Below are 15,954 nucleotides of genomic sequence, written 5' to 3'. Positions count from 1 at the left end.
ACGTGGATGTGTTCATGATCATAGTCAGAGGCCATGATAAAGCAGCTCAGCCCAGTTTTCTCTAAAAGGTAGATACTTTTTGCAGAGAAGGGCAAGTTAGTGTTCTGGCACTTTTCAGAGAACAGCTTTGAAGACTAGTTTCTAGAGTTCTATCCTGGTCAGATTAGAGTGTGTTTCTTCATCATCGCAGTTACTTTGCCCCCTGGCAGCATCTCTGGCTTTCATCATGAGCCTCATGCCTTTTCTCTGTCTCTTCTTCCTCATCTTAGTGCTTTTGCCTTCTCTGACTTGTGCAGAAGACACTGGGGAACTAAGTTCCCTATCCACACCATCAGTGTTCACGTGCAGGTGAGGCTATAATCCAGGTCTTCACACTCAGGAGCTACAGCCAACATGGGTGGCTCTCCTGCCTCTCCTACTTGGATCAAGCCCTTGATAAAAAACACAAAACTTGACATTTTGGAGTCTTGCTTTGTGAACCGGATCAGTCTCTTAAAGTGTCATTCCACTTTGCTCGTTTATTTTAGGGCACACTTGTCAATTTCTGAATCTGCCAGATCATCTCTAGAACAGGAAGCAGGTTGGGGAGTTGAGCACCAGCTGAGCAAGAACCGATGTTTCTGTGTCTGTTTTTGTCTTTAAGTTTATTGGTAACTCTTTCTCCACGGTCACTTTCCTGATTCTGAAGTTAAGCGTCGTAGTTTTATCCATTTTTAATCTAATTAATTAATGTGTGATGAGCTTTTCTCTTTCAATTATTTGAGATAACTGTGGATTCACATGCAGTCGCAAGAAATAATATAGAGAGATCTCATGCACACCTCACCCAGTTCCCTCTAATGGAACCACCTTTAAAATTCTGCTCCCATCATAAGCAGGGTACTGACACTGACACAGTTGAGCTGCAGAACATTTCTGTCTCCACACGGCTCCCTCTGTTGCCCTTCTACAGCCAAACATCATTGGCCTCCTCTCCCCTGGCCCCTCCACCACTCACCTGTTCTCCATTTCTGTAATTTTCAAAAATGTTACGTAAATGGAATCCTACAGTATGTAACCTTTAGGGACATAACTCACCCAGGTTGCTGCACTTCATTTCGTCTTAAGGCTGAGTAGTTTCCTGTGGTTAGGGCATACCACGCTGTTTAACTGTTTAACTGAAGGGCATCTGGGTAGATTCTAGTTTTTGACTGAGGAATAAAGGTGCAGTGGATATCCAAGTACTGGTTTTCGTATGAACCTAAGTTTTCATTTCTCTGGGATAAATGTCCTTGGGTACAATTTCTGGATAGCATCATAGTTACATACTTAGATTTAAAAGAAATTGCTGTTTTCTAGAGTGGCTACACTATTTTGCATCCTTACCAGCAATGGTATGAGTAGTCTATTTCTCTGCATCCTTGCCAGCATTTGCTTGTTGATATTTTATATTTTGGCCACCCTGACAGGCATGTAGTGAGCGTCACTGTGGTTTTAGTTTGCTTTTCCCTAATCGCTACTAAACATCTTTTCACGTGTTATTTTGCCATCTGTGTATCCTCTTTGGTGCAATGTCACTTCAAGTCTTTTTCCCATTTTCTAATTCAATTGTTTTTGTACTATTGAGTTTTGAGAATTCTTTATATATTCTTGATATTAGTCCTTTATCAAATTTTTTTCTCCTAGTCTTTGGCTTACCTTTTCATCCTATTACCAGGGTCTTCTTCAGAACAACAGATTTTAATTTTTCTTGTTGTTATTTAGTTGTTGTGTCCAGCTCTTTGGGACCCCATGTACTGTAGCCCACCAGGCTCCTCTGTCCATGGGGTTTCCCAGGCAAGGATACTGAAGTTAGTTGCCATTTCCTTCTCCAGGGGAGCTTCCCGACCCAGGGATTATACCAGAGTTTTTTGTGTTGGCAGGCACTTTCTTTACTACTGAGCCCCTCTGGGAAGCCCTTTTAATTTTTATGAAGTCCAGTTTATCAATTTATCCTTTTATAGGCTGTATGTTTGATGAATCCTAGAGCCTCTTTAAATTTTGTCCCATGTTTTTCCTCAAAAGTTATAGTTTGGTGTTTTCCATCTGAATCTGTGATGCATTTTGAGTTATTTTTATGTAAGATATGAGACAGATTAAAATTCTTTTTCTTTCTGTTTTCCTTTTGCTTTCTTTTTCGTCTATGAGAGTCCATTGGATCCCACAGCATTTTTGAAAATTGTTCTTTCTCCACTGAATTATTTTTGTGCCTTTGTCAAAGATCTACTGTACATATTTCCGTGGGTCTACACCTGAGTTCTGTTCCACTGATCTGTGTGTTTATCCCTCTGTCAGTGCCGTGCAGCCTTGAATACTATAGCTCTGTAACACCTCTCAAAATTAGACTGATTCCTCCCGCTTTATTCCTCTTTTTAAGCACTGTTTTAGCTATCCTAGTTTCTTTGCCTTTACATAAACACTTTAAAGTACTCTTGTCTGTATCTACAAAAAAAGTCTTGCTGGGATTTTGATAAGAATTATAGCAAAGCCATATATCAATATAGAAAACTGATTTATATTATGTCTTCCTAAACATGTCTACATGTCTTCCTACAGCATGTCTCTTCATTTATTTAGATCTTTGATTTCTTTCATGAGCCTTTTCCAATTTTCAGTATACAAGTCCTATACATGTTTTGTTAGATTAACATTTATGTATTTCATTTTTTTGTAATTGTAAATGATTTATTTCTAATAAATAAGTTTGTGTCCACATGTTCAGCATTAGTATATAGAATTACAATTGACATATGTTTATCTTGTATTCTGTGGCATGACAAAAGTCATTTAATAATTCCAGGAGGTTTGGTAGATACTTTGAGATTTCCTATGTAAAAATCATGTCATCTGCAAATAGGGACAATTTTATCTCTTCCTTTCCTGTCTGTAAGCCTTTTATTTCCTTGCTTGCTTTATTGTGCTGGCTAAAACAATTACATTGAATAGTATACTGTATTGGATAGTGGGAACAGACATCCTTGCCTTGTCCTCAACTGTAAGGAGAAAGCGTTTGCTCTTTCTCACCATTAACTGTGTTATTAAGTATAATGTTGATGTATGTGTGCTCGGCTTTTATGAATGCTATTTGCCCATGGGAAGGAGCAGTTTCCTGATGCAATGTACTCGCTCCCCCAGAAGCAGTTCCCTTGATACAGTTAGATTGAGGCTATGTGGTTTGCTGGAGTGAAGGAGGAATAATGAACTTAGAATTTTGAAGATTCAGATCTAAATTTTGACTCCCCACCCCGCCCCCCACCATCTGACCAGATGGCCCTGGCTAACTACTTACCCTTCTCGAAGCCCATTTCCTCCTCCACAAAAGAGGGAGAAGAGCACCTGTCCTGTGTCCTAACCCTTGAGGAATAAGGGATGTGGGGGTTATTAGAGCCCTGCCAAGGCTTCCCTGTCTACACAGCAGGAGCTGGAGTATTGCCCAGACTTACTGAGATCTTTCTGTCTTACTCTGCTGTGCCCCGACCAGCACCTTAATTTACTCATCTCTCTGGAAGGTTTGACAACTTCTAATGGATCATTAGAATTTGCATTTGAAATCTTAAACTCAAAGACCCAGAAATGTTTGCTGTCTGGCAGGCTGACTATTCAAGTCCGGCTCCTGGTTCCCACACTTAAACCATCTGTATAAACTCGGGCAAAGCATGCAGTCCCCGAATTCCCCATCAGTTTCATCATCTGTAAGATGGGAGAAATGATGGAACTACTTGCCAGGGCTGTTGTGAAGACTGAATTTATATCACGTTTCTAACAGTGCCTGACCTATTAGCCGTGATCATTACTGTTGGTGACTATAAGGACACATACTGATTTGTGAACCACCTTTCTTAAAAAAAAAAATTGTTTGCCTTGCAGATTTTTTAAAAAATGGATTTGGCCAACCATGGACTTATTCTCCTGCAACAGTTAAACGCTCAGCGAGAGTTTGGTTTCCTGTGTGACTGCACGGTTGCCATCGGCGATGTGTACTTCAAGGCACACAAATCAGTTCTTGCTTCATTCTCCAATTACTTTAAGATGTTGTTTGTCCATCAGACCAGGTAACTAACGTGGTTGATAATAATCTAATGACTGTAGCCTCTGACCTTCCACGGCCCTCTTTCCCACTGAACCTGTTCTTTGCCCTCATCAGGACCATGGCTCTCATGACCTCTCCCTAGGCTCCCAGTCCCTCGTGACCTCACCTGCCTCAGGGAGCCCCTCCACCTCCAATCAGCCGCACTGGGGCTCCCCCGGCCCAGTCCAGATCAGCAGCCTGGGTCCAGTAGGAAAGCAGCGTCCTCCTCCAGCCCTGCCCTGAGTCTCGCCTTCCCCTACCCACAATTGGACTTTGAGTATTTATCTTTAGTCTCCTAATGAGAAGCTTGACAGCATGAATTCCCACCGTGTCCTTCTTTTCTCCCCTAAAATGACTCCATCTCCTTATTTTTTTCCTCCCCATCTGTCCTGTCTTCGAGAAAAGAGCCCCTGGTTTCTAAGGAAGATGATCCTCCTGCTGCCCTCGTGTTCCCAGGTTCGCCGTAGTTTCTATTCTGCATTTTTCATTTTTAACTGGTACCCTCCCGGGCATCCCCGAGTCTGTGAAGGCTCAGCACTTCAGCGACACTGCTGTCACCTGCCTGGTGGTGCTGCTTCTCCTTGTTGCACTGTGAAAGTTCTTCAGAGGGTGACCTACGGCCTCACTTCCCCACTCCTCATCCTGCACTCTTTGTCTCCACGGGGACTGCGGTTTCCATGCCATCGCCCCACGGCCCTCATTTCTCCCAAGGTCACCTCTTCATCAGAACCCCGCCGTCATCCCAGTCACTGTTGCCCGTGTCCTCTGCAGCATTTGCGCCTGTTTCCTTCCTTCTTCAGGGTTGTCGTCTGCATTTTGATGACTCTGAATCCCCCTTGTTCTTCTGCCTTCTCCACAGGCGCCTCCTGCAGTTTTGGTGAGTTGAGTCTCCTCGCTGCTCTCTCTGCCTCTCCTGACGGGCGCTTCTCTTTTCCTGGACCTTGCCTGTACTGGAAACCAGTTCACAGCCCTGGCCTTGCTCTTTCTCTGTCTCCAGAACTCTTCATTTCCCTAGGCCCCAAGCTGTCTGCTGGACATCTAGAATTAAATATCCTCTTTTATCTCATTTTGCATGACTACAGCTGAATTAAGTCTGCCCAGAAGTGCCTCTGGCTTCTCTATTTTATTTTTTCATCTTCAAGTAACCCATACTTAAAGTCTCTCTAAAACTGCCCCCAAATCATGTTTTCTTCACAATTACCTTTCACATTCGTTTTTTCTTTCCCTTTTCACTTCCTTTTCCTAATCATTTTCCATATTACTATCAGATTAATATTCCTAAGCACTGCTTTGATTGGCATGTGCCTTTGTTCCAGAACCTATCAGATTGTGTTATTCTTTTGATTGGAAACCTTAGAGGACACTTATCACATGTCAAAGTAGCGCACAGATTCTTCTTTCTGTCTTTCAAGGCCCAGCAGGCAGGGAGCCTGACCTCCTTCCAGCCAGTTTCTGAAGGCACCCCCTCAGGACACTCCATCCCCCACTGGAACCACACTTTGTTGGCCTTTGCCCACTCCCTGAGCCATAGTCCGTGGCTGTAGGTCATCTCCATGACCCCCACCCCCACCCCTCCAACAATCGAGTGAGCTGAAATGATCAGGCAATCAGTCTTTTCCTCTCTTAACCTCTCAGAGCACTTTATTCAAAGCCATTTTGTAAGAGCAACACATTTCCCCTTTGTTGTTGTTACTTGTGTCCTTGCCTCCCTTCCTTGTTTGTAAGATGCTGGAGGGCATTCTACAAATGTTTTGAAAGCCACAGCCTGTAGTTCACGGATTTGTGTATAATAGCCACTTGATAGATGTCTGCAGGAGCAGAATGGGTGGTTAATAGGATTAATGGCAGGTGGAGGTTGCTTTATCTTTGGACCCTAAGGACGCCCCCTGTTCCTTTATTGCTAATGGATACCGGAAGTCTCAACACAGTGAATTAAACTGTCTTGCCAAGGGGCTGGTTTGCATTTTGAGGAATAAAAGAATACAATGTAATGATTTTTAAATAGATGCAGGAAACTGACTATAAGTGTAGTTACTCAGTCACTAAGTCCTATTTGACTCTTTGTGATCCCAAGGAAGTGTAAGTGTAGAGCAGTGAGCAAATACCATTCTAACAAAGGAATCGTGGTATCGGGCCCGAAGTTTAAGCAGCAGTGTGTTATTGCCCCGGAGCTGGCATGTACTGTTTGCGAAGGGAGAATGCTTAGGCAAAGACCAGAGCCCTGCTTTTAACTGCTGACTGCTGTAGAGATGCTGAAGTTGAAGCTCCAATACTTTGGCCACCTGATGCAAAGAACCGACTCATTGGAAAAAACCCTGATGCTGGAAAGATTGAAGGCAGGAGGAGAAGAGGGTGACAGAGAATGAGATGGTTAGATAGCATCACTGACCCAATAGACATGAAGTGGAGCAAACTCCGGAAGATACTGGAAGACAGGGGAGCCTGCGGTGCTGCAGTCCATGGGGTCACAAAAAGTCGGATGTGACTTAGCAACTGAACAACAGCAGCAACTGTAGGGAGACCAAGAATAGTTTTTCACACAGAGAGTGTTTTATGTCTGCAGTTACCACTAGATGTCTCTGCTTTATGGATGCTTCCTAAGAATAACTTCTGATAGCTTCTCACATTACTTTTTTTAAAACATTATTTTTAAATCCTTATTTTCAAAGTCTTTTAAGCCCATCCTTTACTTTTTAAAGGGTCTAGTGAAGGAAAGATTAAAAATGTAAATGACTGTGAAAGTTTTTAGGAAGGGCTTGTAGCTTGTGCAAAAATTGTATTTTTCCTCCATAAAAGTGTTACGTCCAACATACACCTGCAAACTAAACCACTTATGTGTAAGTATATTGTAGACAGCTGTTTCCTTCCCCAAAGCCTGGGACATGACCAGAGTGGCCTCGAGCAAGCCGAGCAATTTGACAGGAGGTCTGGCTGCCTGGGAGGGATAGCCATGGAGGACACTGATGGCTGGAATGTGACATAAGGAGCTTTTTAAAATAACTTTTTAAGTGTCTTGAGTGTGTCTATGTGCTTCTGCTTTAGGAAAAAAAAGATGAAGATGAACAAATCAAAATAAATTGGTGTCTGGAAACCTCCCCGGGCCCTGGGTGCTGACCGCAAACCCCAGGGCCCCACTGCTTTCTGCCTGGGGCTCCTCACCTGTCCCCCGGGAGTTTTTCCTCCCTGTAAGCCTGGCTGAAGTGTGGATGGGGCCTCCCCAACCCCATCCCTTCTTTGCCCTCAGAAATTGCACAAAGTTCATTAAAATTTGAGAGGCTTACTAACCAGTCACCTCCATTCACAGTCAATAGACAGAGGACAACTCAACTTATACAATAACCAGTAAGGGGAAATAATAAAATTTACAACAGAGTTTTTCTGGAAAGGGACCCCGCTAGGGATTTACCTTTCATGGAGGCTGAAAAATCTAGCCAGGCTTGGGATTTCCGCCCGCCCTTTTCCTTTGGCATGGAGGCAGGGGGACTCACCATCCTTCCTCCTGATTGAAGGAACATTCCATCCCCACAGATGGTAACATTCCCCGGTGTCTGGGTGGTAGAGAATTCTGATCCGGGAGGCATGGGTTCAAGCTGGGGACAGGAAGATCCCCTGGAAGAGGAAATGGCAACCCACTCCAGTATTCTTGCCTGGAGAATCCCATGGACAGAGGATCCCAGCGGGCTACAGTCCATGGGGTCATAAAGAGTCCGACATGACTGAGCAACTGAACACACAAGTCCCCACAGAACAGAAGGCTCCCTTTGGGCTCCTGGGGGTGATTTGCATCTTTCAAGGCCTGTGGCTTCCCATTCTCTAGCCTCTGCCCGGCCCTGGAAAGATTCCCCGCCAGTTCAGTCTTCAATGCGGAGTTGACTATTTACATTATGAAAGTTTTCTTCACCATACCAAATCCCTGAAGGTTTATTTTGAATATTAAATTTCACTAGGGCATCTCAATATGTTCGACTATACACAGAATATTGTTGGCATTTACCTTGGCTTAAAGGAAAGGACCACCTGCACTGGCATTCCTATTTAAAGGAATATAAATAATTGAAAGGACTATAAAAAAGTCTCCAAATAAAGACATGAGTGATCTGTGTGTTTTTAAAAACAGTCACAAAAACTCTTTCCCTTTCTGTTGTCAAAGGGGTACTAGTTTATGCTTGATCTTTGCTTATAAAGAATATATTCTATAAAGCCTTCTATACTCTATAGTCAGACATTTTACACATGATTATTTGTATGCAGGCATCTTGAAATTTATACACATTGATGGTAATACAGTAATTATTCAAGTATATTTTATCACAAATAGCTTTAAAAGCCATTTAATAGTCACTTGCCTCCCCCCTTTTTTAACAATAAAATACTAAATTTAGAAGAGATTATACTGTTACTATTTTAGCATATTGGAAAATACTTACAATAAATAGCTAAAGGACCCAAAAAGAGTCATAATAGTAATAAGTGGTATAATGAAAAATGATTATAAATTCTAAAAGCATTCAAGGCAGATGTCTTTGAGGTTGAAAAATGCATTGTCAGTAGAATATACTCACTCAGTAGGTGACAGCACTTACACCTCATGTAGATCTTTATCTCTCATCGATTTATGGTGATGTGTCAGGTTTTATTTACTGATGATTTAGGGAGGGTTCTCGGGAGCTTTTATTACTGCTTGAATCTGCACTCTGTTTCTAGGATGATGCAGACACTGAAGTCTGCAAGTTAGACCATTAGTTTGGCCACAACTCCTTTTGGTACCTTATATAAGCCACTGAACCTTGGGGAATCTCGGTTTCCATATCAATCATCATTCCAGATCTGCCTCTTCTACACAGGATTATTTTAATGGTCCAAAGAATCTTGGTGTCTTGGCTTAGAAGTTAGACTCAAATTTAAGTCCCACCACTTACTAACACTGATACTGAGCAAAGTATAAATCCCTTTGAGCCTCAACTCCTTATCTGTAAAGTGTGAATTGTTGTTGAGTCACTCAGTTGTGTCTCACTGTTTGAGACCTGGTGGATTGTAGCCCACCAGGCTCCTCTGTCCATGGGATTTCCCAGGCAAGAATATTGGAGTGGGTTGCCATTTCCTTCTCCAGGGGATCTTCCTCGCCCAGGGATTGAAGCTGAGTCTCCTGCGTTGGCAGGCGGATTCTTTACCACTGTGCCACTTGGGAAGCTCTAAAATGCAAATTAATGGCAATTCAATGAGAAAATGCCTATAAATCCCAGCTGCAGTTCCAATGATGAGGATGATTGTATTTGATAAACAACTGAGTTGTCCCATAACTGCTTTTCATGCAATCCAGCGATACTGGGATGGTGATCAGACTCCACTGGAGCTGGAATGTGGCTCGCCTTCCTGATTATTCCCAGGTCTGCTGCACTCTGCCCTTCGTGCTGGAGAGATCAGAGGGGTTCAGAGCAGGGACAGGAGATTTAGTTTTTCTTACTTTTGTGGTCTTGCTCTTAGGCACCAGTCTAACCCCCCTACGTTATGTTGTGTGACTCTTAATCTTAAAAGATCTGTTGCGCTCCAGATGGCATTGAATCAATATAAAGTCCTAGACATTTAGCTGAAAGATATGCACATCAGGGATTCTTAACCATTTACTGGGTCATGGGCCACTCAACAATGGATCCTCTCCATAAAATACAGTTGTTTATAAATGATACAATTTTACATAGGTTACTAGGAGAAAGACTACTTCAAGAGTCTATGAGTTAAGATACCATATTTCTTTAACATGAATTACCCTTTCTCGGTCCTTTAAAATATCTTTATTGTATTCCTGTCTGTTCTATTAAGAAACCTATAAGTTTTAGAATTAAATTGCATACGTTCCCATTGAACACCCTTTTGAGTGTTCCAGTTCATGAAACTCACAGTAAGATATGGGAGATGGGTCTTGTTTCATTTGCCTCTGTAAGAGCCCTCCTGGTTTTTCTCTCGGGTTTTATGGAATCACTTGAGTCACTGACTGACATCCACTGAGACTTTTCTCTTGTCTCTTTCAGTGAGTGTGTCCGCTTGAAACCCACCGACATCCAGCCGGACATCTTCAGCTATCTCCTGCACCTCATGTACACAGGGAAGATGGCGCCGCAGCTGATCGACCCAGTGCGGCTGGAGCAGGGCATCAAGTTTCTGCACGCTTACCCACTGATCCAGGAGGCCAGCCTGGCCAGCCAAGGGGCCTTTTCTCATCCCGACCAAGTTTTCCCACTGGCGTCATCCTTGTACGGCATTCAGATCGCAGATCACCAGCTAAGACAAGCCACCAAGATCACCTCGGCGCCTGAGAAACTTGGCCGAGAGCCACGGCCGCAGGCAACCCGGATGAGCCAGGAGCAGGGGCCCGAGGCCTCCCAGCTCTCCCAGCTGCCCTCCAACCTGAGCCAGGTGAACCGGACACATATGACCCCCTCAGACCCACTGCAGACCTCGCTGTCGCCCGACCTCGTCTCCACGCCCGTTCCTCCCCCGCCCCCCGGGGAGGAAACCAACCTGGAAGCCTCCTCTTCGGACGAGCAGCCCGCGCCCCTCACCATCGCCCACGTCAAGCCGAGCATCATGAAGAGGAACGGCAGCTTCCCCAAGTACTACGCCTGCCACCTGTGCGGGCGGCGCTTCACGCTGCGGAGCAGCCTGCGGGAGCACCTCCAGATTCACACGGGGGTCCCCTTCACAGCCAGCCAGCCTGGCGAGAGCCGCGTGCCCCTGTCCCTGTGCAGCAACGCGGCGGACCTCGGCAAAGACGCCATGGAAGTGCCAGAGGCTGGCATCATCAGCGACAGCGAGCTCCAGCACATCTCGGACTCGCCCATCATCGATGGGCAGCCGCACTCGGAGACGCCACCGCCCTCGGACATCGCGGACATTGACAACCTGGAGCAGGCGGACCAGGAGCGGGAGGTCAAGCGGCGCAAGTACGAGTGCACCATTTGCGGCCGCAAGTTCATCCAGAAAAGCCACTGGCGGGAGCACATGTACATCCACACCGGGAAGCCTTTCAAATGCAGCACGTGCGACAAGAGCTTCTGCAGGGCCAACCAGGCGGCCCGCCACGTGTGCCTCAACCAGAGCATCGACACCTACACCATGGTGGACAAACAGACTCTGGAGCTCTGCACCTTTGAGGAAGGCAGCCAGATGGACAACATGTTGGTACAGACGAACAAACCCTACAAATGCAACTTGTGTGACAAAACGTTCTCCACTCCCAACGAGGTGGTTAAACATTCATGCCAAAACCAGAACTCAGACGTGTTCGCCCTGGAGGAGGGGCGGTCCATTCTCCTGGGCAGTGGGGACTCCGAAGTGACGGAACCTGACCACCCGGTGTTGGCTTCCATCAAAAAGGAACAGGAAACAGTGTTGTTAGACTGAATGTTACTTATCTTTTTAAAAACTCATTTTTACAAAGACTCTCTTACTTCCCTTCCCCCAATTCAGAACTCTTGTTCTCCATGGCATGATACAGAGAGGTCCCGGCCCCATTCCCCGCACCCCTCCTGCCCCATCCCCAGCCCCTCCTCTTAAAGGCTCTGTGCGTTATAAACCTGGAACATATTTCTTTAATTCAGGGGATATTGGAAAGATAATGGTCAGTAGTACTTATAAGCTCATAGACTTGGAGAAGTTTTAGATGATTTAAAAACCTACTTGGAACTAATGAAGGGTATATAACATAACAAAACAACTCCAATGCAATTTGGCAAGCTAAAATTATGACTTTCCCTGGGTAATAAGTCTCCCTTCTCAGAAAGACAATGTCTGAAAAATACAGCATGCTTCTTAGAGATACAGTGGGGCTCTGTAACTATGCAAAATCTAGAGGTGTGGGGAAACTTCAAACCCAAGAAAACATTCTTAGTAGCTATCCTCCAGGTGTCTTATTTCAGAATGCATCCTTTGAGATTATGTCCAGTTAGGAAAAATCATTAGTTGAGAAATCTACTTGAACAAAACACAAAAGAGAAAAAGTAATAATGTGATGGCAATCTTAATTTTTGGGTAAAACATGACAAGCTGTGGGTCTGTGTGTTTGGAAGAGAAAATGCGTGGATACTTGCTGTAAACAGGTGAATTAATGCACATGCCTTATCTAATTGCTGGCTTTTTTCAAAGCTGAATAACAACAAAATATGTGTTTCAGTTTCCAACAAATTTCTTGGTGGTTTTAAAAATCAGACTTGAAAGTACCATTCTATAGATTGTCTTTCTGAATAGAAAACAATATGCCATTCTAGCAGTTGCCAGTGGTAAATTTGTTTTTAGCACCAGTCAACTGCTTTTAAATCAGTGTGAGTATGCAGGGGTCGGGGAGAGATAGAAGAATATGCATCTTACAGGGAAAGTTGTGAGCAAATGTAGGAACTTTAATGACTTTAAATGTTAATGCTGATAGTTACTGGCAACATTCACTGAAGCATCAAAAATGGCAGAGAAAAATCAGGACAAAAAATTGCTGTTTGGAAAAAAGCTTAATTTTGATGTTTAATCTCCCATTAAAAAAAAAAACAAACCTGAAATTTCCTCCATTGGCCTGAAAGCCGTAAAAGTTGTCCATTAATCTTCCTTTAGGCCAATAACAGAATGGTCTCACAGGATAAAACAGGAGCCAGAAATAAGGACCGAAGGGGAAAGGGAAGAACGGTTAATAACTGTGCTGTATGTGTATGTTAAAAACTGAATATCCCGTCATCCTACTTCATGTATAGTTTGCGTTCTAAGATTTGTAAAGTTTTTATACATACTTTCATTGAATAAACATTTGATTAAATGGGTATATGATTTTATCTCTGTATTACTTTGTCTGCCAAAAAAAGAGGCAGGAAGGGTGATTAGAGAACATTGCCCAAGTCACTTTATTGCTGTATCTCCTCTTGTACCTGCTGAACTCTGGGCAAATTCCCCTAACCTGGGGGATACCTTTTCTATTTGTAAAATGAAGACAGTAACTGCACTGGATCATAAAACTGTGAGAATCAAACGAGTAAACAATATAAGAAGAAGCTATGAAGAGTCAAAATTTGACCACAAGTTAGTCTGGACATTGACTTATTGAACTATTTTTTTGTTAAAGGAGGAAAAAAGAGGTCAAAGTGTTTGCCTAAAGACGACACAAATACAGGCTATATCAACCTAGATTATTAAATACAAATAATCCACTGATTAAAAAAACTACAGTAGTCCCTCCCCACTTAACCCTCAGTGGATACATCCCAAGAATGTGAACAGATAGTACCAAACTCCATAGAAGTTATGTTTTTTCCTATACATCCATACTTAAGTTTAATTTATAAATTAAACAGTAAGAAAATAGCTGAATTGCCAGCATCACTGCTCTTGTGCTTTGGAACCATTTTTAATAAAATAAGGGTTACTTGAGCACTGCTGTACTCTGACAGTCCATCTGATAACCCAGATGGCTACTAAGTGACTATCGAGCAGAATACACTGGGCAAAGGGATGATTGACACCTGGGAGGGATGGAGTGGGCTGTGCAGGAATTCATCATGCCACCAAGAATGGCTGCAATTTAAAACATATGAATTATTTCCAGAATTTTCCATTTAATAGGATGAAGGTTGACCACAGAAAGTAAAACCTTCAATAAGGCTGTGTGTGTATGTGTTAGTCACTTAATTGTGTCTGACTCTTTGCAACCCCATGGACTGTAGCCCATTAGGTTCCTCTGTCCATGGAATTCTCCAGGCAAGAATACTGGAGTGCATGGCCATTCCCTTCTCCAGGGGATCTTCCGAACCCAGGGATGGAATCTGGGTCTCCTGAATTGGAAGCAGATTCTTTACCATCTGAGCCACCAGGAAAGCCCTTGGAAAAGGGCTATATATTTACATCTTACAATTTAAATGAGAGTCTTGTGCCAAGTTAGCTTCAGTGAATATCTGAAAGGGAAAATCAGAGTGTGCCTCCCAGCCCTTCCGGCAGACAAGGGGGTCTTGAAGACCAGGAAGTCATGGGAATCACTAAGGATCTGATAGGTGAAGAAGGAGAGGTAAACGCCCACATCCTGATGAAAAGGGCAGGCACTCTGTTCCCCTGCTGGAGTGCAGGCGCTCTTAACAGCTTGCAGCAGCCTCTTCCATGTGGCAGACCTGGACAATGCCGATTCCCTCCCTAAACCAAAAGTCGAGTACAGATAAAGAAGCCAACCTTACCCTGGGATGCTCTGTTCCCATTTAATCCCAAGAGGTTATAAACTAACACTTTATTCTGAGTTTGGATGGTACCAATTTTTTTTTTTAATTTTTAAAACATATATCTAATTTTTGGCTGTACCGGGTCTTCATTGCTGCCGGCAGTCTTTCTCTAATTTGGGCGGGGGGAGGCTGCTCTCTAGTTGCAGTACACAGGCTTCTCATTGCAGTGGCTTCTTTTGTTGCAGACCACAGGCTCCAGGGTGTGCAGGCTCCGTGGTTGCAACACACAACCTGAGTTGCCCCACAGCTTGTGAAATCCTCCTGGAGCAGGATTTTGCTGCACTGGCAGGCAGATTCGTAACCACTGGACCACTGGGGAAATCTGATGGTACCAGCTGAAATAAGCTTTGGCCGTATCAGTTGAAGGTATGAGCAATCTGAACACCTAAGCTTCAGGATGAATTTGAGCTGCTGTGGTGGCTCAAGACAGTAAAGAATTCACTGGCAGTGCAGGAGCCACAGGAGACATGGGTTTGATCCCTGGGTTTGATCCCTGGGTTGGGAAGATCCCCTGGAGCAGGGAATAGCAATCCACTCCAGTATTTTTGCCTGGGAAATCCTATGGCCAACCCTGGCGGGCTACAGTCCATGGGGTTGCAAAGAGTCAGACAGGATTGAGTAACTGACACTTCCCCCACAGTCTAGCCCTTATTAACACCACTGGGTCTATTACTTTTCCTTTCTTGGGGAAAACAATAAATGATTCATTCAACAGATGTTGCTAAAAAATAGATTTGTAGGAACTGTAGGATTATATGTTACCATAGGAAATATGGGCTTAATGGGAAGAAAGCATTCCATTAAAATGTATTTATCAATTATCCTTCAATTAAGCTGAGAAATAAATTAACAAGGTAGCTTGAATAATAACAGAAGAATGGAGTCTAGGGTGGACCTCAAGCCTTGTTAAAGTCACAAAACCAGTCACTATTCTTGTTTGTTAACTTTACCTTGCCAGAAGGGGAAGGGCTGAAACATCCAAAGTGAATGCTTCAATTTCAGAATGTCAGACCTCAGTCACACATTTCAGGGAAAATCCAAATTGCTGTGTTTAAAGAGATAGAAGCACTTAGAAGGATAGTTACAGAGGATGGTATGTACGCGGTACCTCCTGAAATTTGGCTGGGAATTGTGATGGGGGAGGGGAAGCCCTCTCTTACTAATCCACTAGGAATTAATTCTAAGATAAAGTATGAGAACATGACAGTTTCTTGTCATGCAATTTAACTTGTTCTTCAGGTTGACTGCATTTTGTATGACAATCTTTGCTTTATTCCTCCATTTTGGTCCAGAACAAGTTATTGCTATATATCGCTTGCAGGTAAGAAGGATGCAGACCTAGAAATCTTTAAGCAGATTAAAAAAAATTATTGAGCTTAAGATACTGATCGATGAAACTTCCTCTTCTAGAACTAGCTCTCCCAAAACACAATTGGAAGAACAGCACTGAACTGTTAACTCTCTAAATGAAACTGTTAGCTCTCTAAATAAAATAAAAATTAAACTGAGAATCTATAGTATTTAAAAAAAAAACGGACCAGGGTGAAATGATGTTCCATGGTTTCGTTCTTCTCAGACAAAATGTTTTAAACATAAAAAGTAGCTATGAATTTTTGACTCAAACTT

The 15,954-nt window shown here is 43.4% G+C and overlaps 1 protein-coding gene across 5 annotated transcripts in view; it reads left to right on the top strand.

Moving 5' to 3' along the window:
* Positions 1-12,890, top strand: part of ZBTB2 (zinc finger and BTB domain containing 2) — a 28,704-nt gene extending 15,814 nt beyond the window's left edge. For 2 of the 5 annotated variants that reach the window (XM_070796379.1, XM_070796380.1), the window contains exons 2-3: positions 3,886-4,070; positions 10,117-12,890. In XM_070796379.1, coding sequence (XP_070652480.1) covers positions 3,898-4,070; positions 10,117-11,488 — 1,545 coding nt within the window. In that variant the 5' untranslated portion in view covers positions 3,886-3,897 and the 3' untranslated portion in view covers positions 11,489-12,890. Of the gene's footprint in view, positions 1-3,885; positions 4,071-4,102; positions 4,965-10,116 lie in introns of those variants that run through there. The other 3 variants (XM_070796381.1, XM_070796382.1, XM_070796378.1) reach the window with 2 other exon arrangements.
* The last annotated feature ends 3,064 nt before the right edge of the window (positions 12,891-15,954 follow it).

This window comes from Bos indicus, chromosome 9 (genome assembly GCF_029378745.1).
Source record: "Bos indicus isolate NIAB-ARS_2022 breed Sahiwal x Tharparkar chromosome 9, NIAB-ARS_B.indTharparkar_mat_pri_1.0, whole genome shotgun sequence".
NCBI lineage: Eukaryota > Metazoa > Chordata > Mammalia > Artiodactyla > Bovidae > Bos > Bos indicus.
The sequence above is the reverse complement of the archived record's forward strand: the minus strand, read 5'-3'. Positions and strand labels throughout refer to the sequence as shown.